Source organism: Pipra filicauda, unplaced genomic scaffold (genome assembly GCF_003945595.2).
Source record: "Pipra filicauda isolate LSUMZ 115617 unplaced genomic scaffold, ASM394559v2 scaffold351_size757598_pilon, whole genome shotgun sequence".
Lineage (NCBI taxonomy): Eukaryota > Metazoa > Chordata > Aves > Passeriformes > Pipridae > Pipra > Pipra filicauda.
The window spans coordinates 486,409-512,808 of NW_024104478.1; the positions used below are offsets into that span (position 1 = coordinate 486,409).

General features: G+C 40.3%; 1 protein-coding gene across 3 annotated transcripts in view; it reads right to left on the reverse strand.

The window, feature by feature from the left end:
• The window catches only part of EFCAB2 (EF-hand calcium binding domain 2), a 31,753-nt gene extending 22,451 nt beyond the window's left edge, over positions 1-9,302 (reverse strand). Inside the window, exons 1-2 of one of the 3 annotated variants that reach the window (XM_027741001.2) lie at positions 9,109-9,302; positions 5,439-5,491 (exon numbers count right to left, since the gene is read on the reverse strand). In XM_027741001.2, coding sequence (XP_027596802.1) covers positions 5,439-5,491; positions 9,109-9,269 — 214 coding nt within the window. In that variant the 5' untranslated portion in view covers positions 9,270-9,302. The remainder of the gene's footprint in view (positions 1-5,438; positions 5,492-9,108) is intronic. The other 2 variants (XM_027741002.2, XM_027741003.2) reach the window with 2 other exon arrangements.
• Positions 9,303-26,400: the final 17,098 nt, after the last annotated feature.

Here is a 26,400-nt window from a genome sequence, read left to right on the forward strand (position 1 = left end):
GGTTTGTTAGGGGAAAATCATTCCTTTGTAGGCAGCTCGTCTGAATGATGCAAGTCCAGGCAGTAGCCCATATCAGCAGCTTGCTGAGATGGGAAGTGGAAGGTCTTGAAAGTCTGCAGACTTGGTCAGGACTTGGCTACAGCACTAGATACACCTGCTGATTAAGTGTTCTGGACCTAGCAGCATACCCAGGGGGGAAAAAAAATCAAAAAAGAAAACTGTAATTTGGCTAATTCCATTTAAAATTCTGACACATTTTCTAGTGAGTAATTTGTAAGCCATGCTACAGCATTCCTTTTACATCTGCAAGGAAAATAGTCCAGTGGAGGTCATCATCCACTACTTCATTGGTGGTAATAGGCAGAAACTCTTCCATCAGAAAATAGCAAAGCAAGTTGGATTTCCACATAGGCAGCAGCACAAGTACGTTTTCTGCTCTCCGTTTTGACCAGCCAGGATGGCTGGGCAGGAAGATTACTACAATTACTACCTTTAAGTAGCAGGGAAGTGTGCAAGCAAATACTTGGCACCCAGCCCTCCTCCTGCTCCAACTTACTGTTGCTCTGCTGCTGCTCCACCTTGTCACAGCCCTGAGCTCCTCCTGTCATCTCCCATGGTCCCTTGGCCTTTGGGGGCCAGTGCCCAGTGACAAGCACCTTGCTGCTGCTGTGTGACTTCATAGCTCAGGCTGGCACCTTTCCCTATAGCTGCAGCTTACAGATTTTTATCACCATGAGTACAAAGTCTTTCTGAGCTCTGAAACACTCAATAGTGAGAGCTAATGCCCTGACCTGATCTTCTTAAGCACCTTACTCCTTGTGCCTTGACACACTGTCACCCCACCCCCATTTTAAATAGTGCAGGGTTATGCAGTGAACAGTAACATACATCTCATTGCCTATACCCTCTGGAGAATACATAACACCGGGAAACACAAGGAATGCATATGGGGTTTGCCCTGCATACGCTCAAACCTCAGATAAAAAGTAGGGATAATCTTTTAGAGCTTGAAAGAATATGGAGTCATTGCTACTTACAGCAGAAAGGCTTGTCAGTCCTCCTGAGCATCTTTCAAAATACAAGAGCATCTATGCTGACCATGGGGGTTTCTCTCTTCCCAGCATTCACAGGAGACTGTTAGCCCACACTTTCTGCATTTGTTTTTGTAGAATCTTTGAAGAAGAGACAGTTTCTTCTTTTTTATCTCTCATATTTGGTCAAGTGTTGAAACGTATTTTTTTTCCCTGAAATCCATTTTTCCTTTTTGCATTTCTTGGAGCGAAGTGTTGGATGAGACGGGCCTTAAGACCCTGGGATAGGAAAGTTACAGTAGTATTACAGGACAGAGAAAGCTATTGAGTCCTGGATCACAACAATGCGTATTATCATTTGATAAGATGTCAAACATTTTATGTCAGGAGTAGCTGTAACATTTTTAGAGCAATAATTGGGGCATAGCAGGAAATGTTCAACTGCAGCTCTCGGGATTTGGCCCTACCTGTCTTCCCAAGTAGCTGGCCATAGCTCATGCTGCTTTAGTTCCACAGGCCTCACAACTGTTGTAGATTATTATTTTGGAAGCAGCATGCAATAAGGACTCTCAGGAAGAATCCAAATTGAACCTAACTGGTCTCAATTATGACCTGAATTTCAGCCAGACAAGCACATCATCATTTTGCAGCTACTCCACTGGTGACTGAGATTGACTTCACAAAACCTGGAGCTTTATTAGCCAAAGCAGCAAGGTCTGACTAACATCCCTCACCCTAATCATTTGCACAGGTCCAGCTCTAACAACAAAGCTCTCCTTCTGCTAGCTGGTGACCACAGACAAGTTACCAAATATTTGCCATCACATGCAACTGACACTGAGGGCAGTGAAACAACATGCCCTGAGCTAACTTACAGAATGATGGGGGAAATCCTTTCCTTTTGATACAAAGGTCTTCTCTTCTGATCAGACAATGTGGAGACGTGCCTCCAGTCATCCAAAGAAAAGAAAGCAAGAAGTCTGATTTATGCACAGATCTGGATTGCTTCCTGTATGCCTGTGATTCTCAGGTAATATACATTTAAATATCTTATACCTCTCTTGAGGAAAGTCAGGATGTTATCCTTCCTTCAGAGAAGTTAAAGAAATGCCAGCACTTGATGTTTTTTAGCCTGCAGAAAATAATTGTGACATCTTTTTTAAAGTCAATGCAGTGTCCCTTTTCATAAGGCAGAGAAAAACTCTAAATAAATCTCCATCAGGGATGTCTTGTACATCCCTGAAATCCCAACTCTGGCAGTGGCATCAGCCAGCACCCCTGTGGTAGCTCTGAGCTGGCAAAAACAGTCATCTACACTGTTGCAATTTGTTCTATATCTTTCTTTCATCTCAGCCACACCTGAGATATAATGAAAGAGCTATGTCTAGCCCATACTTATATTCTCTTTCATCACCACCAGCAAACTGCCCTGCAAGGATATGTAGCTCTCCTGGTGATGCCAAGTCTCGCTATATCTCCAGCTGCTGCTGAAAATGAAAAGCTTACATAGGCTGTGACACTGGCAGAACACAACCCCTGCTGCCGTGCTGTGTGGTCGCAGAAGGCATTTGTCTCCATTTCTCCTGGACTCTCCACAGTGCTGGCCCCAGAAGCAGATGGGAGAGCCACAAAGGACAACTCCGACACCCACAGCCTACTACACCTATGCACCACCCCACGCTCCACCAAAATGCATCAATGCACATGCTGCTGTGGCCCCTCAACAGCAGCTCACTCTGCCAAGGACATGGGACAGCCCCAACAGGGCACCCTGTCACTTGTCACAGACAAGGGACACCTGATTGCACGTGGCAGCAGCAAACATCTCGTAAATTGAATATGCCTACTGAACTGAACTGAATATGCCTCTGCACATGGACTGCTTAAGTGGTCCGCAACCAGGGACCAGAATCAACTGGATATTAGTGCTCTGAGAACTAATGTATTTTAAACATAAGCTATTATGAAGTTTATCTGCAGTACCGCAGTACCGCTGCTAGAATACAACAGTTTGTAAACTTTCTTCTTTTGAATCTACAATATAACAGGAGAATGAGCATTTTAAGTATGACTTTTAATACATGCTGTTATTATGTAATATATCACAAACCCTTCAATTTGCCTTCAATTTGGTGTTAAATGGGTTAGAAAAATAGTTTCCAAACTGGTTGCAATTCTATCTGCACTGCTCTGTCGTTGACCACGCAGGAAGACTGTTAGAGTGAAACAAAGTGGCAAGGATTACAGGGGTTTGCTGCAGCTGCTTCTTTTTAAGGAGCTGTCTTGAAAGTATCATTTACAGTCCTAAAACACTTGCTTTACATACTGTGAATGACTATGAACCTCCAATTTTCTTTTTGTTTTCCTAAGAGCAATATTCTGAATTTGAACAGCATTTCAACTGACAAATTAAGACATATACATTTAACAATAAATTAACATTTCTGTAATCATTTGAGGTAGGATGTCATTTTCAAAAATTTGGTAGTCTGTACTTTCTTAAAGATGGACATTTACAATTGAAGACCATTTATAAAAATATCTTCTGAGACCCATCAGGTAGCACCTAATCCAACCTCAAAAGCAGTGGGGGTCAGAGGTAGGTTTGGGAACTCTAGCCCTTCATCGTGCCACTAGCTTTTACCCTCGCACCAGGTACCTGTGAGCTCTGCTTCTCTGGCCACCTCTGCACACCCTGAGCCCCTCCACTGACTGTCCCATTCCCTTCCCCACGTCACTGCCACGTTTACAAGGCCTACCTCCACGCAGGCTGGGCTGGGATGTTGCTGCCACATCCCTTCTTCTCTCAGGACACCTCACAGGATGTGTAGGAGATATTCTCAGCTTCCGCCCCCCACCTCAGCCATAATCTCAAGGCAGAAACAGCTGCAGCAGCCAAACCCCATGGCAGGATTTGGCCAGGACAGAGCACTGGTGTGACCAGCACTGCTGTCTGCATGGCCACCTCCCACCTAGGGGCTAAACACCGGGCCTGACAACAGGTTCATGCCAGATCTCTTGTTACTCAAAAGACCACTTCCCTTCCACAACCTCCAGCCCAACACATTTTATTGCCAATAGCAACAAAGCAGTATCTGTTCACACAAAATACAGGTACTCCTAAATTGCAAAAAAACCTCCCAACCCCTCAGATCTCAGAGTAATTAGTATGTAGACATGGAAATTCTTAATAACATGTTAACTATTGTTGGAAAGCTAATTTGTGGGGGTTCTCAAGCTCCATGTCAGCCCTGTGTATCTGCTGGTTGGTATTGTTTAAAAGACAAAAAAAGTTTAAAGCCTTTAAAGCACATCAGCCAATTTTTATTCAATAAATCATCTAGAAGTAGAGCCAAACTGAAAAACTTCTGTCGTCTTATGCACCATGGAAACAAGAAACATGTCAATCTGCAATTACCTATTCTACATTCATTTGAGATCAATTTTTGCTGGGGGAGTATAGCCAAGAGGATCAGATCTACAACCTGTGTTTGTCCATGTGAGATGGACAAAATTTATTTTTTGTTTCACTCTCAAATAAGTATAAATATTAAAACGTAAATCAGATTGATGCCAGGGTGCACCTTAAACTGCATTACAGTCTAATAAAGGCTATAAACTTTTATTCTCATGTAATTTCCTACAGCAATGTCAACAAGAGAATATAAAAATATTCATAGTGTTCATCTGTAAATTCCACTGTGATAAAACTGCACACGGATTTCCTAAGTGATCTCATATATTCAGATTTTCTTCCAGAGCTGAAATATTGCTTGCTTGAGCACTATGAAAGCCACTTATTTTTAACATCTCATACTAATTTTGTATATTTTCCCATAAATGAAACACTGTCGCTTTTTAAATTGAGATAATCTGTCTGATAGACTCCTCTAGCCTGAAGGTTTATTGTGTTTAATTTATAGCTTTTGTACCTTTCAAATGCTGATGCTCATTTGTGAAACTCTCAAAAACATAATTTAAAATCCTCAATATAGCAAGACCCTTAAATGTACTCATGTGCTTAAGTGTCATGTGCATCATGTTATCCCATTCAGCAGGATTCCCCAAAGCCTTACAAGGCTTAAGTGCTTTTCTGTGTCAGATTTGAAACTCTCATGTTAATTAAGTGTGCTCCAAGCAGAATTAATGGTTACGACTGCCTACAGTGCTCATGGCAGCTCCTAGGCTCTCTAAGCTTTGACTTGAAACTTTATTAAAACAGAACAAGCAGTGATAGCACATTTTCAGTATCTCTATCAGTATCAAAAGGCAGGCAGAGCCAGGTGACATGGAAAGGGAAGGTTTAGATGTTAATTCCAGAAGATTCAGCATGGCAGGTGATGTAGTGGCAACTCTGCTTCTTTGCAAGAAGGTAGTAGTTGAATGGGATATGTAGCTAGCTCTTACCAATTGTTATCTCCAGTAAACTCCTGATTTCATCAGCATGCCAGGCAGCCAACCTGGGCAGGTAAAGAGCAGACATATAGGTATGACTGAACACACCGTTACTGTATTTACATAATAAAATTGGGGTGAAAACTCTTTCCCATTTCCACTTATAACATCCACTTGACTGTGTGTCTTCACATGTGGTAGGAAGAGGTTTTGTGAGGCCCAATTACATGTGGCATCTGTAACTCAAACTACCCAGAACAACTACTAATCATTTACCAGAGAAAACCATCACTGCAGAAGGTTATTCTCCATAAGTCTTCACATCCAAATAGAGTAACTTTCTGAAGGACATCTGCTATCCAGAACTAGTTATTTGGTTTCATATGGGCATAAGTGGATGAAACAGGAACTCAGATTATTTAATATACTCCCTTTTGGATTAAAATCCATGACTTTTTAGTTGCATTTTAAATATGCACTATCTGGCACAAAGAATATGGTCTTATCAAAAACTCTAATACCTATCAATTACATAACATTTCCATAATGATACAGGAACACTGAGTATTCTCTCTTTTATGTACTTTCTTAATTCCCATATGGAAAAAAACATGTCTTCTGTCTAGTTCTACTTGAGGCACTACCAGTCTGGCATTTTGCTTTCAGGTTCTGGTAACATCAGTATTGAGATCAAAGGTATTAAAACTTAGAAAATCTGACACGTTGTGTCAAATTACAAAGACAGTATCTGAGAGTAAATGGAAGAACAGACAGACTGAATTAAGTAGCAGAAAAAGGGAAAGGAACAGAATGAAAGAAGGGAAGATAGGGACATATGTACAAAAATAAAAGATTAAGCAAATAGTCTAGCATGATCAGATGAGTATGAAAAAAAAAATTAAATATAGTTGAAAGCACAAATGTAGGGATATAAATTCATACATAAAACACATAGCTACAGATAGTATGATCCCATTAACACTTAACACACATACAAGATTTTATTCACAACATTTGCTTAAGTTAGAGGGTAATACTCATGTGAATAACATGTTCAATAGGTAGAAGGATTTGGCCTTTCACCATTTTTCCTTGTGTACATCATGTACATCTGTAAAACATTTAAGTAGGCATTTCGACTTTGAAGAAGACAGAATTTGGAAGATAATAGGACCTAAGGGAAACCCTTCCATGAAAGCTGCTGGAACTGCAGTTCTACAAAGAACCGAGAGGAATACTCTAAGGACTACTTATTTGACAATGCAACTAATGTTATTAGTTTGAAGCATAATAAAGTAAAAGCTGCAGTTTGCACAGATGTGGAATACTTGTCAGAAGAAAGCATAATCAATGTGTGAATCCAGAGTCGGGGAATCCTAATTAACCCTCTAACTGCTCTCAGCAAGAAGGCTAATAGCAAGTCTGAAATGATGTGACTTATTCTTAGGGGATTGCTTCTGCTATGAGACTTTTAGCTTACCTCACCTGTCTTTAGAATAATGAGGCACCTTTATAGGGCAATAAGCAACTGGTTTGCCTAACAGCAGACACTGTTGTGATTCTCATGAGTGACTTTTCCTTGTGATACAAGTTATTTTCTTCATTCGATGGAAAAGAAACTAAATGTCACTTTCCATGAACCATCGGCAGGGCCAGGGATGGAGTTTACGGATCAAGGACATTTAGGATGACAGTACAATTTTCCTCTAGAAGATGACATCTGATACTCTTCTGGGAATAGTGTTTTACAGGATCTAAAAAAACATGAAGTGTAAAAAAACCCAAGAGATCTGTCTTTAGTAATACAATAATTAAACTTCTTACAAAGTATTCTCACTTTGAAGCTACAAAAAAGGCATTTAAATTCATTATTTGAGCAGTCAAAAACCCATGACCTTTCTTCTCCAAGAGTTTCTGGCTGTGGATTACCAAAATGGTGCAAAATCTCAGTACTACACATATGGGTGCCCAAAACATGGGGCTAGAACTTCCCAATACTACTGTTACCCTGCCAGAACACCACATTCTCTCTTCTCAGACGGTCTGGCAGACTTCTAGGCTGCTATCCTACATCTCTATTCACCTCTGCCAGCACTGCACTTCAGCTTCAGTTGCAACACTCGAAAGATGCAAAACATATGCTTTCACAAGGCTAAACAAAAAGGACAACCAGTATTAAAAACAACCACTTTTAGAACAGTCTTCAATGAAGCTAAATCAGCCTTATTTTTTAATGTCTGCAAGGTATCTATGTGTCAAAGTGCAGCTAGAAATACTTCTACCAAAATCAAATTACTCATCTAGCACTATCCACAGCAACTATTTATATTGGACTTCCCTGTGGAATATATTATTTGTTTCCTAAATAATATGAAATAATCCATTGTTTAAATTATTTCAAATACAATGCTCAGAATTTGCAAACTACTGCAACACACCAAGTTTACTTACAGAAGGGATCAATTTCAGAAGTCACAACACTGTGAGCTTTGCAGAAAATACGTTTTCCTTGAAATGGTACTTGAATATCCTTGAAGAAGGAATTACCTTTAGCCTACAAAATATAATTTCTGGCAAGACTCCCTAAAGTAGAACATGCTTGCCTCTAAAAATAAGCCACAGTGCTATCAGCAGCACAGATTACTTTTTTTCTGGCAGAGAGAGTCTGATGCATCCAGAAATGACTGCAAAAGGAGACGACCAAGTGACTCCAGCAGTGGGTTCAGCCGCTCCGTTGAGTGGCAGCAACATTCAAGGCTGCCAGTGCTGGTGGCCACTGCCCACGGGTGGCATTGGCCACAGGTGACACTGGCCATGGGCAGCTGGTGGCATCCCCTGTGGCAAGGAGTGCTGGGGAGCAGCTCCTTGCCCTGAGGTGGAGGCACTGCTGTGACCACCCTGAATGGGACAGGGGGCAGGAGGTGTATTTCTCTGTGCGTGTGTAAATATGCACGTGTGCGTGCTTTCATATCCATGTACATATGTGCATACATGCACACAGATATATGCAAATATATATATACATACACAAACATATATATATATACATATATAGAATCACAGAACCACAGAATCACAGAATATGCTGAGTTGGGAGGGACCCATCAGGATCATTGGGTCCAACTCTTGGCCCTGCGCAGGACACCCCAAGAATCTCACCGTGTGAATGAGAGCACTGTCCAAATGCTTCTTGAACTCTGTCGGGCTTGGTGCTGCGACCACTTCCCTGGGGAGCCTGTTCCAGTGCCCAACCACCCTCTGGGTGAAGCACCTTTTCCTCATACCTAACCTCAGCCCCCCCTGGCACAGCTTCAGGCCGTATCCTCGAGTCCTGTCACTGGTCGCGACAATGAAGAGACCAGTGCTTGCCCCCCTGCTTCCCCTCGTGAAGATGTTGAAGACTTCAATGTACACACTCCTATATATATGTGTCCGTGTGTGTGTGTGTGTGTGTATCTGTGCCTGTGTCGCTCAGTGCGTGTCCCTGTGCCACCCTTGCACCAACCCCGGCCAGGGCTGACCCCGCAGCCGCCTCCTATCCCGCCGCCGGAGGCCCTAGGCGGGCAGGCCTCTCTCGGTACCGCCCGGCGGCGGCCCGTCCCCCGCGCTGCCCGCCTGCACGCTCTGCCGGGCGGGAGGCCCTGGGTTGGCCCGGCCCGGCCAGGCCCCGGCCCAGCCTTACCCTCGGCGCTCTCCTTCTCCGCCATGGCAGCCGCCGGCGCTGTCGCCATAGCGACGCGGGCCTGGCCGGGCCCGGGCGGGCCCTCTCCTGCACACACCAGCGGGGCGTAGGGCGTCGCTCCCCGCTGTGCTAAAGAGATGGAGAACGTGCCCGAACCTCATGTCTGACCCCCACTGCACCCCACTGCCCTTCCAGGCAGGAATCAAACCTGCCGCTTAAATCTGACACTTCAGAGGACTACATTTCTCTTAAAGAGTTTTCCCAGCAATTGCAGAGATTTCCGTGTATCTCAGCTTTAGAAAGTGAAAGAACATTTTATTCTAAATACCATCGCACCGAAACAGCTAAAATATTCTGTCTTAGTGATATTAAATAAAACTGTGTAGTTTAAATTTAGCTGTGTGTTTTAGCAGACAGGGTTGCGATGCCTGGTTCTTCTGACTCAAAAACAACTGTGAAAATAGAAAAAATATAAATATTAATATTTTGGCAAGATAAAATTATATATTCCTAGAAAATAAACATTTATGAAATTCCTAGGACTAAAACCTCGTCCTCACCACAGCAGGTGCTTGTTTGTCAGATATTAAATTTTTGCAAAGCCCGTGTGGACGACTGCTCCTCACACATTCATTTCCACCTCTCAGTTACAATGTTCCCCGTATTCATGGAAGCCTGAAATTTCAAAAAACACATTGAACTTAGAGAGGTCTTCTCTGCTTTAAAAAACAACCCTTTTTTAAAACATTTTAGCATTTGTTATTTGCCTTTCAGCCACTTTTTTTTTGCATTTTTATTGAATGTGGCTCTGAATAAAGATGGTATAATAGATACCCAAGAGAATACATCTTTACTCTGTTGGGAAAACAGCTGATTATGCTCTCTAACAAAGCTGATCTCTCAGAAAGGTTATCTACTGACTTGAGCAGTTTACTAAAGTAACTAAATATTTCAAATTATGTTTGACTACAGGAGGAGCACAGATTTGTTTCCTCTCAAATTGGTAACAGAAATTTTTGTGAGAACAGCATGGCAGCGAAATTTAGAGGATGCAGTGGCAGCAGAATGAAAGACTCTTATCTTTCAGTCTCACAGGGGTCCCATTTCTTATTCCCTCAACCCCTCCACACAGAAAACTTTTTTCTTTCCTGGTTGTAGGCATGTGGTGGTGGATCAATCACATGTTTGAAACGGAAGTAAAGTGTGAAATACATTGTTTTGGCAAGGATGGAGTTTTCTTATCTCTTCCCTCTCCTACCCCAAATGCGGAATTTCATGTTCTTGAATATTGTACCCAGCGTTACATTTCTTATGTAATTTTCCGGATCACCTAATTAATCACAGCACACGTACAGCTCTTCTACTAATGCTACACTGATTCAAGTGTTTACTACATATCCCTAAACAAAGCTTTAAAAAATCCTGTTCTAGTTATTCAGGTTTTCATGATAAATCTGTGCCCAGAATATGAACAGCTTTCAGCTTTAAAATACATACAAATATTGCTTATTGTGCAAATTTATTGAGATTATTGTGTGTTTATAGTAGCCTTTGAATTGAAGTGAGTCACTGCAAATGTGACGTGAAAAGGCAGGAACTCCACTCAGGCATCCACCTATAATATCTTCCCAGCAATTTCATCAGGGCTTGCACTTGGCTTTCCTCACTATTCCTTTGTTTCCTCCAGGAGAGATGGTAATGAAAGCAGTGGGCAAAAGCTGATGAAGAAAGGGAAAATGGTGAAATACGCTACAGAGATGACACATCATTTACACCACAACATCTATGTCCCGTTGCAGCAGCCAACTCCAGCCCTCGTGAGCTGCTACTATAGCTCCTTGGGGAGAGTGTCGTTTTGAGTGTATAAAGGTATTGCTCAAATCCTGGATGTTTGTACTTGTTAAGTTAGGTGAAGAACCTTCAGTGACTCAGAGCTCATATTAATTTCAGCTAACAGTATTTTGAGCTGTCCTGTCTGTGTTGTTGAGATTCCACTCAGGACAATTACTGTAAATCAAAGTGCTTCCTTTGCATTGTCTGCTCCAGCGTGGAGTTTCCTTTTGCTTCCAGTAGCTTGCAGCCAAGTGTCAGCACCTGTTTCTCCTTCTTCTCCCAACTCCTGACACACAGGGCTCTGATATCTCGGCTGTCTTCAGGAGCAGAACAAAATATGGAATGAGAAAGCACTTCAAAACAAGAACTCACTGCTTTAAAATTTCCTGGCAACATGTCTTGAAAAAATCTATGTAGCAAAAAAGTGTTAACAATTATAATGCAGATCAAATATTGGACCTGAACCACATGGCTGTTTCCCTTCTAACTTAATGCACAGATATCTCAAACCAAGGGTATGAGTGGGCTGAAACAACTAATCACATTTTGGCACAGACAAGTACAAAAGGAAACCCAGAACTACTAATTCAACAGCTTGAAATATCAGCTGCTGCATTCAAGATCTTTACAGAGCTTCTCTGAAGAGAACATACCCTTTTAAAATTGTAACTTTTCATTTAAAAAATGTCAGAAAATATCTCAGGGAAAATATGGAAGGATCCAGCATTACTGATACAAAGCCTGAATCCACTGAAGTCTGATAGACATAAGGTACCCTTACTTTTGAACCTAATTTAATCACATACATTCCTGTAAGCTATCAGGGTCCTATCACACATTTTGCATATTTTCCATGCATATGTTCAGAAATGTTATTCAGCAATAAAAACCAGCTCTAAAATGGGAGAAGTGACGTAAAAGACAAAGCAGTTCAAGGAGGTGTAGTAACATCCTATAAAACAGTGTCCCCCCATGGCTTCAGGGCTGCAGCATTTGTACACATCTTTGCACCAAATACTTGCTGAAGACCCTCACTGTAGGACTCCCTCTCTGGGTCCTTGGGGACCATGTAACTGAAGGCACAAAGAAGCATATTCATTTGCTCTTCTCAGAGAAAGCAGGTGGATAACTGTAATTCTGTGACAGGACTCTACCTGTAACTCCTCCGCAGCTAAACGGGTATAGCTGTACCACTCAGCAGGCATTTCCATGTCACGGTACCCTTTCTAACCAATGTGACATGAATGGCCCAAGTGCATTTGGCACCTTCATTCCACTCTTTCTCTGGGATTAGCAGCTGATTTGTGTCACTCAGAAACAGACTCTTCAAAACAGAGTATTATCTAAACATCTGTTCGCCCAAATGATACACATCAACCAGATAAAAATGAGAAAAAGACTCCATTATTCCTTGCCTATGCTGTATCTTTCCCTACAGAATTTAGGTAAATTACACTGAGAGCAGCTACCTCATTCCTTGATGTGTGGGAGGGAAGACAGCTTCTCCTCTGACTTGTTCTCTTTGTAACAGTAGGCTTTTATCCTATGTTTGGACCAGATGAAGAGAAGCCTAACAGAGTGGGTAGAGACAGACATATAGGCATGCCCACCATTATCTGCTCTACCACTGAGCTCCTCTGGGCTGCTGGTATGTTTATATTAACCTTATCTGCCAAAACTTTGGGTTCTTTGTAAAAAATAAGTTTTCCTGTTCTCACCTACAGAATAGCAAAAAGCACATAAATTGGCAAGGGAGTTCCTTTACTTTTTCTATAGGTCATAAACCTAGAAGCAAAAAATCTGATCTCTTAAATAAAATGTCAGCATATGATTCCCTGACACATATGGAATTCACCAATGCTGAAAGGGGAAGATCCAAGTCTTGCTCTTCCTTCCCTATTGCTGGCTGCACAACCTCCTTCTACCTTGTGCTGGTTCTGCCACTCACTGAGAGCAGATATGAGTCACTAAAGTACTAAAAAAACAATCCCTCAAAAAGTGAATAGTGTTCTGCCATATTAAGAAATTCAGAAAAGGGTTTGACAAGCATCTCAATCAGTACATCCAGGAAGTTGGACCATGCAATTAGAAGAGAGGGAGAAATAGAGAGGAAGGCAAGAAGGGTGAGATATTCTTTTACAGGTAGAAGGCTCAGTGATTGGCTAAGTCCATAAGTAAAACACAGAAGAAAGAAAGGGGAAAAATCAGGTTTGAAGTCTGCTTATAATAGCAGCGTCTCAAACCCTTCTCCATGGGATTGCTTTGGAACTGTCCTGGTAAATATCTATCATGTACAGCTATGGATCTTTTGGATCTTTTGCTCCTCCTGTCCAGCTTCAACAAAGCTACACTTGAGGAAAAGTGACTGAACATACATTAAAAATGAGTTACTAGAAAAAAAAAGCATTTTTTACTGCAGCGATATTCTTCAATGTCAAGGAGTTACTGGCAGTGCTTGGCCTCTGGGACTACGCCTAAAGAGCTGCAGCAGAAAAAAGCTCTCTCTTTTATATGTAAGTGTCAGGATGCTGTTCCCCATCCCACCCAGGCACAAAAATGGCCCTAGGGATCCATATATTTTAACCTTCAGACTTTATTACCATTAATTATATCTAGAAGTGAAGCCAGGATCCCTGAGAACACGGTAGCAGGAACAAAACACAATCATCCATCTGCCTAGCAACATGGGTTGCCATGAGTACTTCTCCCCATGCTCCACAGGCAGCAGGGGCTCACCACTGAGCACCGAGCCAAGTTCACGGGCCCCGTACTGGTAAAGAAAGCCTGCTTCCTCAAATGAAGACCTTGAATTCTATATCCAAGATGCCTGTGTTCCTCTGGAGCCTAGAAGGCATCAGCCAGTAGCCTGATATTCAGGAATGAGGGACTTTTGGAGTACCGAGACAAGGTCAGTGGAATCCCTCTTTCAAGAGACAAAAGCAGTGATGTTGGCAACATCAATGAAAACTCCATTCTTGCCTTCTCTGTTTCTTTTGAAAAAGTTCTTTGCATGTTTCAATACCATGCCAAAGAAAATCCCAAATAACATACTCTCAAATGACTGAAGGACTTAGGAAGAAAAGAAGAAAAACCCGAGTGGTACTGAACACATGGAAATACTCTAAAATGTCCCTAGCTTGGGAAATCCTTGAATCACAAACCATTTGTAGGAGGCTGAGAGACAGAGTATTGAAGATACTCATTTGCCTGATTCTCCACTGAGCACCTTCTTTAGGCACCACTAGAAGAAAGGATTCACAAAGAGATGAACATTTGACATGTCCCAGAAGGCTAATCTTGGTATTCTTAAAAAAGCAAAAGATTATTTGATAATTGTTTAATATTTAAGCGAGGCCCTCTAATAAGGTGGTTATCTAGAAGCTGTGTAAAAATAGAGATACATGAGGAAAACACAAAATCAAAGATTTCAGACTGATAATTAGACAATTGTAATTGAATAGTGCCATGGGGGGGGGAGTGGAAGGCTTAGACAAAGTTATTAAAAAGCAAAGCCTTGCCGATGAGTCTCAAGGTACAGAAAGGACTCCCCTTGCTTTCTAAACTCCTTCTGAGAGAGGAGTCTAGGTGAGGCTGAATCCTATCTCAGCCTCATACTGTGTTAAGGGTTTAAATTTAAAGGAATTATAGAGGTATCATTAAGCCACTTTGTCCTGCAGGTTTTAATGATTGGCAAAAGGAAAATATTTATATAAATGAATTTATTATGACAAATTAACAAACAGTTGAACAGGCAAAAGATCTTAATCAGAATTATTTACTACACAATATAAACACTAAAAATTTACTAGTAGAGTATAATATAGCATAATATAGTGCACTGTAACAAAGCAATTATTGAAGCAGTTATATTAAAGCTAGCAAAAAGAAAGAATTATTAAGTAGAGAGCTGATGTAACTCACCCATACCAACGCTTGTAGGGAGATCACTTTCCCTCAACCTCGAGGAGTATCCTCAGGGGGCATCCTCAGCCCAAGGGAGGAATCTCCACACACACACCCCAAGAAGGGTTATGTCAGAAGAACCTGACTGCAGGAGAGGGGACTGGATTTCTATAGTATAAAGTGATTGACTGCTGGAATTACATTTATGTTACCAATATTGTGAAGCTAACCTTTAAAAAAAAGCTCCTACTTTGTTGTTCGTTATGTTATAACATGAAATTTAAGGGTATAAAGACCATAGCATGGGTAAGTTGGCCCAAAGCAAATTTTACAGAGCTGTCAGCCATGACACAGGATGAGAAAAGGAACTGAAGTTATACATCTGAATGATCATATATGGCACTTAACCACTTTACATGAGGCATGACACGGTACTTTTTAATACTCAGGAAAATCCTTCTGGCTTATAAGTAAAATTACTTTCTTTTACATCATCTGTCAAGATTATTCGGGCATAGAGATGTTGCTATACTCACTAAGTTAGTAATAATCAAAACCAAAATGAACCTGGCTATAGAGAGTCCATCAATTTAACCATCTCTGATTATTCTGCTTTCTTCAGAATGTAAATTTTCATTTATTAAAAAAATTCTACACCATCTGCTTGTGAAGATAATGTTTGGAGAACTGATGTAGCACTACCCTTTTAAATCTACAGTAGGACAGCAAGGGAGAAAACCATATTCCATAACAAGTCCCATTAATGTGTTCAGAATTTTACTTTACAAGTCTTACCCCACTACCTGCTCATGTTAACTTCAGAATTTCAGTGGGAATAAGGTTAAGGGCTGGGGGACTGATTTTAATTTGATTCACAATTTATTCATCTCCATTGACACAAGTGGCACAGGATGAAGACTAGTTTTATAGTATAAGTATCACCTCGATTCTCATTCATCTCAGTGTTTTTTTATTTAAAGGGCTAATTGCATGGCTAGCTTGTTTTTCCAGGTTCACGAATTTTATTTTTTACTGAAATATAAGCTTTAACTTTGCAGTTATTAAATTGATTTCCATATTTTAAAAAAGTTATCTCCGATCTAACTAGAGATACTATACAGGGTATGTTTTGTAGACTTTCCTATATAGACTTACTATTGTAAAATGAAAGTTGCTTTGAAATAAAAATATATTTTGTTATTTTGAGAGAGGAAAAAAGGAAGAGAACTAAGACGCATTCCAGAAATATTTTTTCTGCCTTCAGAATAAGAAAGAAAATGAGCTCCTATTTGCTTCCCTTGTGAGGGATAGGGGACTTTGATGCACTGTGGCCAGAAGATACATAGCTGTATTAATGAATATAAAATCTGTTCTCAGAGACTGCATGTTGGCTATGAATGTAAAATATTCATACCACAATAGACTGTTACACTGTCAAAAGCTGAAGTTCAGCCAATTTTACCAGGAAGAGTTGACATTTTGCTGTATTCTTCATTCTTGGGAACTGAAAAAATAAGCTCTCAAAACTGCTCCTCCTCTTGTAAATTTTGCCACTGCAACTATTTAGATATGGCATAAATCTAGAAATAGGAAGGGTCTACTGCACCATTTAGACACAGTAACTCAAACTAAGAGCAAACTAACAAATACTTCAGATTGGTCGAGTTTTCAGAGGCACTGTGCCAGGGCAAGCAGAGGCATCACCTCCTTTTGTATCACCACCTCTGCCATGCCCCAAGGCATGGCCATGAAAGGATCTGAGTAGGAAGCTGATTCAGCTAAAAAATACTCTTTCTTTGTGGTTGTGGTTACCAGGTTGTGAGCTGGGCTAGTGTAGCAGAAGAGGCAGTGAAAGAACAATCCACAGGGGCTGAGGAAACACAGAATTGCCACCAAGGAGCAGCCTGAGACTTTTGGCACAATCCTCCAAGAAGGGGCTTTTGTTCCATCACTGGCTCGCCTTCTCCCAACTCATATGACTGCCTTCTTGAACTGTCTTCCAGTCATGCTCCATTCTCACAGAGGCCCACTGAGGAAGCAAAAGCAGGGCTTGGAAGAAGAAACTTAATCATTTATTAGACTAGCTGGAGGGATAAAAACAAACAAACAAACAAACCAACCACCAGTGGTTTTGGACATAATCCCTTTTTCAGTTCTGAAACAGAAATTGCATCCCTTCAACAGAGTACAGTGGTCACCACTTTCAAATAGATTTAGCTTTATTATGTTACATCATTTGGACTATTGGAGTGAAATGGCTAGTTGGTACCTGCAAGGTATAGGTGAGTGTTTGCAAAGGAAAACATGATAAGGACATTAGCCTTATGGGACAGAAAGACAAGCAGTTATCACATGCAGAGCCCTAAGGAGCAGGGAAAACTGCAGCATACTAAACTGATTCTAATCGATACTGTAGATAGATGCAAATAAAGGAGACTTAACAAGAAGAGGCACTTAAATATCTCGATAAAGCCATTTAAATTGTCTTCAGTACGGACATTCAGAGCTGTATCACTTATGAATTTATGAAACTATGCAATGAACCACACCAGGGAAATGACAAACAACGTGAAAAATAACCCAGGAAATACAAATAGGCAACAAAGTACTAATGGGCTTTTTCTCCATGAAACGAATTCTCATTTTCTGAATAGCCACATAAATACTTGCACAGAATAAGATGGGGAGTGACAACTGCCTAACGTATGATTGCTGAGCAGTTGCCGGTTAGACACATTGATCATATGCAGATCAGTGTGTAAGATTATTCCAACAAATAAAGTTTAGCAGCATAGGAAAGAGCTATGGCTAAGATTATGCAGGACAGTGAAAATGGACTAATACCTAATATATGCATAAGTTTTACCTGCTAATTGAATTTAACAAAGTGGAAATATAAGTTTAATAGTCCACCTGAAATTGAGGATCTGTAAATCCTAGATAGGTAACTTCTTCTCAGTTCTATGTCACTGGCACCAGGATTTACCCTCAGGAACAGGATGGCTATGAAAATAAACCTAAAAGTGATATCACGGTGTGAGATAGTTATTTTCCTCTAATTGTTTATTGAAGTATATAATTAAAACAGAACACACTTTTTTATCTGGTTTATATATACTTTCACTATACAACAGTATTTATTGGCATTGCATCTTTGTCACCTAGAGAGCTATGGTTACTGTCAGTTCACATTAACTCAACCAGACAGAGTCCAAGAAGGAGAATAGTTTTTAACTAAACCGCAAGTTCTGGAAGCCTGAAGACAAAATGTTGCTGCGATGATTTGAGGCACTACTGTTGTCTCTTGGTGACCTTACCTTCCACTGCCAGCTAGCACCCAGATAAGCTGGCAGCTGGCCTGTAAAGGTGTGACTAGCAGTCAATCACTTTATACTATAGAAGTCCAGTCCCCTCTCCTGCAGCCAGGTTCTTCTGACATAACCCTTCTTGGAGTGTCTGTGTGGAGATTCCTTCCTTGGGTTGGGGATGCCCTCCAAGGATACTCCTCGAGGTTTAGAGAAGATCTTCCCCCAAGTGTTGGTATGGGTGAGTTACATCAGCTCTCTACTTAATAATTCTTTCTTTTTGCTAGCTTTAATATACCTGCTTCAATAATTGCTTTGTTACAGTGCACTATACTACTTTATGCTACATTATACTCTACTAGTAGATTTTTAGTGTTTATATTGTGTAGTAAATAATTCTGATTAAGATCTTTTGTCTGATCATTTATATAAAATAAATTATTCATTTTATATAAATATTTTCCTTTTGCCAATCATTAAAATCAGCAGGACAAAAGTGGTTCAATCAGACCTCTATAATTCCTTTAAATTTAAACCGTTAACACAGTCCAAGGTAAGATTGGGTTTAACCGCACCTAAACCCTTCTCTCAGAAGGAATTTAGAAAGCAAGGGGAGTCCTTTCTGTACCTCAAGACTCACTGGCAAGGCCTTGCTTTTTAATAACTTTGTCTAAATCTTCTATTCCCACCCGCAACAAAGCCTTCCCTTCAGTGGCACCACCACCACTTTTCCTGCTCCCATAGTGAAATATTTGCGTGCTAGAAGTTCAGGCTACACAGACATGTAGACAGACCCATGATTGCCAGATCACAAGACACTAAACCGACCACTTTGTTGATCTCTAGCCCTGACACCAGCAAGTTTAACAAGGTCAGATAACAAGGTGGTGCAGCAACATGTTCTCCTTTCTAACTGATGGTCAAATATATACAGCCTTTGCAGAATCACAGAACGGTTAAGGTTGGAAGAGACCACCGATGGGGTCATCTGGTCCAACCTCCCTTGGTCTCCCCAGCAAGCCTGAATGGCTACAGTAGTCTTTTCACTAAGCAATGTATCTATGAAGCCTTCCAAAATGGCTACCAGAAATCTGCCAGGATGCTCACAAACTGATCTGGTAACCATGGAGATACACATGATTCTTCTGATCTAAAATTTGACAAGTCTGAGAACCTCTTGTTCTCCTAAACACCTCTAGCAGCCAATTTTTTGAGCATATTTTCAGAAGTCCAGTCTTCCAAATTAACTGAAGACTGAAGACCTCTTCAGTAAATATGACACAGAAAGGAATAAAAGAGTGTTTTGTCTTTGTGGGATTACTTTGATTCAGTAGTAGAAGCAAGAAGCTGATTTTCAGAGCTGTGTTTTTATCACTTTCCAACCTATATTCATTACCATGAAATATGAATGCATAAAGTTATCAGCCTAAAGCTATTGGCTTCCCCATAGATTTGAGAAATGAGAAACATAGATGAGAATCTCTGATTTGAGACTTTGAAAGAAGTAAATACCCATCTCTTTTTCTCAGTAGAGACAATCTTCAGTAATATCAGAATTAAAAAGGAGGCAGGGGTGGGGATGAGCTCCATACATTCACAGATCACTCAAAGCTCCAGGCCTGGCATTTCATCTGCATAAGGTGTGGTTGGTTTTGAAGGGGGCAGTGCCATTAGCAGCAATCCAATGGTTGGGAAGATCTGCTTTTAAGAGAGCCATCATCAAATTCTTTTTTTCCATCCTCCCCACATCCTTCAGTAGCCTGGTGGATTGCAGCAGATAAGAGCTGGTTTTATATTAAGCACAAGATTTCACAGACAAATCTAGCCTGTAAGAGCCCTTTTTTCTGTCAACTTTGTGATCACAAATAATTGCACAGAATTAATCACTTATATTGTCACTTGGAAATCAGGAATAAAAGTGCTAATATCTAGAAGCTGGAGAGAGCATACGTGCTATCTACTGAGAAAAACATGTTGGCTTTTGTGATGAGACCAGCTTCAGAAAAGAAATAGAGGATAAAGGAAAAAAGCTGGTTTTAAGCATTCATTTAAAGATTTACCATCTGAATGCTCTGCATTAATTTCCTTTAAAGCTGAACAGTTATAACACTATTTTCTCATGTAATTGCTTATTTTTCAAGTGTTTTGTCAGGTTTTGGTTTTGTTTTCGTTTCTTTTACTCTAAATTGCCTTTTTTTCTTGTAAGTATATTATGATTTCACGGTGCTATCCATAGCTAAAGCATCTGAGACTTTCCCATGTGGAACATACTGGTGATTAAAAAAAACTTTATAGATATTGTGGACAATTTGATTCTTCTCTGTTTTGAAGGTGTTAGATTTGTGCTTGAAGTGCATGCCTGTTTTCAGTCCTTTTTAATAATACTTTTGGTTATAAGTTCTTCAAGTTTGTAAATGATAGACAAGCTCACTGTTGTGAAACAGCAACCAGCTCTTATTTTATGTAATAAACACTATCCTGTCTATTATAACAGTATTGTTAAAACAGTTCCCTGTTAAGACTGGCATGCTGTACTCACCTTGCTTCTAACTTTCTTAAGTTTTGCTGTTGAGGACCTCTTACTTTGCTGGTGTGCAGAGTCGGAGAAACAAGTGCAGATGCCTTGTCTCACAGAGAAACTGCCAGGCAGTTCTGTTTTCTTTTGTATGAAAAAGAATTCATAAAATCCAGAATCTCATTGAGGCCCTGACCCTGTAATGAACTCAGCAGAGTCACATGGGTCCTGGGACGTAGGAAACACTGCAGAATTGAGAGACCTGTATTGCAAATACAGATAATTCAGGACGCTACACAAAACATGATGGCTTGATGTTATTTAAAAGGATAGGTTGCTTTATGTTCCTATCAGAAAATTTCAGTTGGATACTTTAGGAGCTTGTTAACTCTTGGATTAGCAGAAAGGCTCTAGAAAACTTTTGACCCTTTTCCTCCCCATGATTTTGCTGGCACTGTTCCTTTAAAGCAGCGTGACCTCATGGGATACCTGGTCGTGGTTTATAGTACGCGCTGGAAAGGCTGCCTGCCTTCTGGCCAGGGTGTGCTCCCGGGACTATCCTTAGCCTATGGATGCTGGACAGCAAGGTTAGGTGATGATGCTTTTCGTCTGATACTTATTGTCAAATAATTGTTCTTAGAGAGTTTGCAGGGGACTGACTGAGTTTTTTGATGCTTTTCTAGGAAATTACCTGTAGTTGTTTGCTAGCAGTTACTCTACTGCGTTGCCAAAAGAGTTTCTGTTGTCTATAAGTCTGTCATATGAAATGATGATGGTTCTTCTCAGTTTGAAAAAAAAAAAGAAAGGCTGAGCAAATTTGCTCCAGCAGAGTGGAGTCTATGACAAAATTACTTTCTTTCCAGGGTGCATTCTACAATGAGGTTAACTCAATTGGATAAAATGCAGTTTTCTAAAAAGAATCAACTGACCAAACTTCTGATCTCTTTCTTTATCCTGCTTGTCTATATTTCTTGATTTAAAGATGATATCATGTACAGTCTTTAAGTGTTGCTAATGCTTGAGCTGCTGTTCCCTGGTGCGTAGTTAATTTTTGTGTATTTTCCTGAGCCCATGCATGTGTGATGGGAGGTGAGTGGGCAGAAAGAAAAAGGCTCCATTTCCTTCTCTCACTCACTGTGTGGAGGGGTTTTCATTTTCTTCTCTGAGCTGACTTCTTCTGGGGCTTGACAGAAAAGTAGCTGGACTTTGGGATACTGCTTCCAAAGACCAAGACTGTGGGGAAAGGCAGTTTTGTACTTTCCAAGTTATTTTTTGGTGCTTTGGAGTCTGCTTAGCAGACCTCAGGATTTTCTAACAGCCGCCTTGTAGGATTGCCAGAGCAGTACCTAAACAGGGAAAGCTACATGGCACCTAGCTTTTTTTTCCCTTTCTTTTTTTTTTTTTCCTAATGTGCTGGACATGTTTCCTATATAGAAAGTAGTGCTGGGGAGAAGTTTGAGGTACTGCTTCTCTCTGCATGTAGTTCTCTTGATGCTGTAGAACTTCAAAACAAATAAGCGAACAATTCATGGATTAATGAATATTTAAAAATAATTTGCTTACTCAGTTTTGCCCATCATAGACTTAAGGTATGCAACTGGACCACAGTGGTACCTTTTGTTAGCATACAATATTCTTATAAGTTCTAGGGTGCTTATGGGATTTTGTTTAGCACAGCCTTCCCAATCTGTAGAAGCCGTTCTTTGTGAACTGGGGGGACAGATGAAATGGCCTAAGAGCTGGCAGTGCTCCGGTGCCACAAAAAGTGTGTGGCTACTTCTCCTCTTTGACCAAAACATCTCAAGAGGGGAAGGAGAAAATTGTATTGAAGAGGTTTAAAGAGTAAAATTATGATAGGTGTGTACTGTGTGTACTACAGAGGGTGTAGAGTACCAGAAGAGGCGGTACCCAAAAAGATAGTAATCTGGACATTAGTGGGCATTGTTTTTTTTTTAAGTCAGATTGAACAGAAAAGTTGCATTAGGCAAGAGCTGGTCTATTGGCTGCCTGTTGTGAATTGTCCCGTCGCCTACACTTTTTGCATCTGTCTTCCATGATTGTTTCGATTTAGTTACATATATTGGCCATATGTGTCTTCATATATGAGCAGAAAGGTACACTGGAGCTGACAGTCAACCTTAAAACCTACTTATAATTGTTTTAATAGTCCCTTAGAGAGATTAATTGATACTCTCTTGAAATGCTTGTTTCACATTGTCTTCTCACAAGAAAACTGTATTTTTTGGAAGCTGATTTACAATGCTACTTCCTCTTTCCCAGACTGACTGCTGTGCAGAGGAGTTTAGTCTGTCTAAATTTCCAGAGTTCACAGCTCCACTCTAGTGAATGTGTATATGTGGTAAGTTACAAAAATAATCTAAAGGAACTGCAGATGTCTGATTTGTGGAGCTGAATATCTTCTTATTAACTAGTTCATATGTAACACTCAAGACTTGTGTAGTCAGTAAACTTCTGTATGGTTCTGAATAAAGCCAAATGAATCCTGGCTTTTATGTTGGAGAATGCAGCCTTTTTTTCCAAGGCCAGACTTAGAAGCTGTAAGTCTTAGAATGCTTTGAATTGAGAAACTGTTTCTCAGAAACTCATGGGCTTGGGTTTTGGTGTTTTTGTTTGGTTTTTTTTAAGTAAGAAAAGTTACTTCTTGAAAATGGGGAAAGAGGGATTCTTGTTGCTATGGGGTTAGTGAATGCTTGCCCTTTAAACAGTGACAAACATGGGTTGTGGTTGATTTGTGATGTCCCAGTGCAGCTTTGCAGTACTTTTGCTTGGTGGGATTGTTCAAATACTGCATCCAGCAAAGGAAAAACAAAATAGCATCAGGATCTTTAAAAGGACTTGTGTACTGACTCTAGACTGACAGCCCACATGGAGGCCCAAAAGGTATATGGCAGAAAGTGTAGTAAGAGAAAGATGCTACCGAGGAGAAATGGCTAACCAAACCAGTGCCAGAAAGCTGAATTTCAGTCCCTTGAACACTGTTAGATCTCCTTGTAATTAGGCACTAACTACCTTTAGGTCTGAAAGCATGCTCAGGACCTAACTGATCTAGTTCCTCTGCAAATAATAGGCCTTATTGTGACATATGACCACCTAATTTCTGAGATTAATTGAACTCCTTTGATATTAAAATATCATGGAGAGATAATAGATAGTACAAGGCAAGGTCAGTCTAGTTCAGCATCCTGACTGATAGTAAGCAACAGTGCACGTCAGGGAAAGAGGAGCACAGGGCAAGGGTAGTGGTATTTCTCCAAAACAAACTCCCAACCTCCTGGCAGATAGAGCCTAAAGATATGCTCTACAGATAGAGCCTGCCTATGGAGATATATAGATACAGGGATTATTTGGGCTAAGAAATTATCAGACCTGACCCTTTGTCATGCAACCTCACTTGTGACAAATTAGCACTTTAAAAACGTCTGAAAATTTCTGACTGGCTCTAATAATGATTAATGAAGATTTGGCAAGGAGAGATGAAAAGGGAGAAAGAAAAAGACTTGCTCCACATGCTGCTTGCTATCATAAAAGGCAGCAGAGGATTGCAAGAATGATATTCTCTTTTAAAGTAATGGTATGTTGAATGTGGAACTCTGAAGGCAATGTTAATTGAGGGTAGATGGGTTAAGGACAGGCAGAAGAGACCAAGAACACGGTTCGGTGATGGTTAGACATAGGGTAAAGCATGAGAAGAAGAGCCACAAAGGGACGGACAAGGCTGTAAGAGAATGGAACAGGGAAAGATAAATGCCTGGGTTCTCCTGCAACACTGACAGTGTATGAAAAGGTTCAAAACCCAGGTGGGATGGACTCTTGAGACCGTTCAGTCCCCTCCTGAAAGCCTGCTCTTCTTTTTGTTACCCCTTTGTGACTGCTCTTGGCAAACTGGAGGAGGAGAGAGATTTGGAAGGACTAAGGGTGCATAATGGGAAGAATATTAAAGATGAGGAGATCAACTAATTAAAGTCTAAAGAAGTGAGGGAAACCAGAGCAAGGGATCTGTTGAAGAGTCAAGTCCCAGAGGTAGGATCCCAAATTACATTTGAGAGGGGAGACTGGTTTGGAGAGAAGAACAGTTTAGGTTAGAAAGCAAGACAGTTAGGAAGAAAATGTTATCTCATGGTAAAAAGTGCATAGGATTACATCTGATATATGGGGAGATGTCACTTCTAATGAAAATGAAAGGGAAGATTTTTTTAATATATTTTGAGACGAAAGAAAAGACAATTTTAATGGAGGAGTACTTGTGGTTATCAGCAATGATGTTTTGTTTTTCATGTGGCCATCATCATACAAGTAGCAGCTTTGCAAACTAAAGTTTAATATGCTTTCTTCTAGAACTTTCTCGTTTCAGGAGTTCGCATTACCAAACACTCATTTTTGACATGGCTGGCATCTATTTATCTGCATGCTCTATGAAAAGCAGAGTTGAAGCATCTACTTACTATCTGAATTAAGACAGGGTAGAGCAATTAGCAGAGCATATCCCTCTAACCCATTTATCCCCTTCAAAGTATGAATAAGGAAAAGGCGGACTCCCGAAACACAGGATTCAAAGAGGACAGGGGAGTATCTTAGAATTTTTTCCCAGGCACAGATATGTAAGAAATATGTATTTAACTTAAACATAATTTTATTTTATACTGAGAGGCAGTCATTAAGGTTACACATCTATTTCAGTTATATGTGTATTTTATTAGCTTTATGATTATTTGCAACTATTTATTTACAATTTATTATTTACAGTTGAATCACCTGACATCTGAAAATCAACTGAAATTTCTCACTTCTGTAATAATAGGTAACATAACTGTAGTCTGAAAACACAGTTCTGCTACACTTGTTTGGTAGTTAATTGTGTGGTTAGATAATAAGCATTAGCTGTACTATGATGGTATGAATTTATCTCCTTTAAAAATAATATGTTTAGCCTTCTAAGTGGTTTAATAAATAGATAGCTGTAGTAACTTAAAAAAAAAGGTTAGTAGTGCTAAATTTCTGGGGGGCAGGGGGAGGAATATGATTTTTACTTTATATACTTGTGCCTTTATAAACAGGCTTGAATGCTTTAGGATAAGAAATCTCTCCATGTGCCTCAAAGCTGTTAGCTGTTTTGTTTCTCCATGGTAACAGGAGTATAAAGCGGTATGAGCATGTTACTAAAGTAGGGAGACATGACATTGTTTAGAGAAATGGGATTATATGTTAGGACTGCAGCTCTGGAGTGATTCTGAATTAGGCATTTTCTTATACACAGGTGCTGTGAATGTGTGCAGATGTGCTAATTAAAGGCAAGGCTTAGGGATCCAAAGCTGGCCTAAAACAGTCTATCAGTCTGTAAAGTTTGCAGACAGGTCGATTAGGCTATCCCAGAAACATGGCTGAACATGTGAAGAGGCCTATGCCAGATCAAGGTCCAAATGTAGGGCTCCATCTGAGGTTCAGATATAATAGGCAGATGACATCTAAATTAATACAGAGCTATCTGTAAGTTTTAGTCAGTAATCTTGCAATATTAACTAGGTGATCTCTGTTTACTTTTGTTGCCACCTTGGCAGAAGAGTATATATCAAGAATTACTCAGCAGACTAGCTAAGAGAGTTTTTTCATGAAGAAATGAACAAAGGTAATGGTTTATAGTAGAGCAGTTTCCTCACACAGTGACCTCTGCCTTGCACTGATGCACTCTTACCCTTTTCTTCTTCCCCTATTGAGATG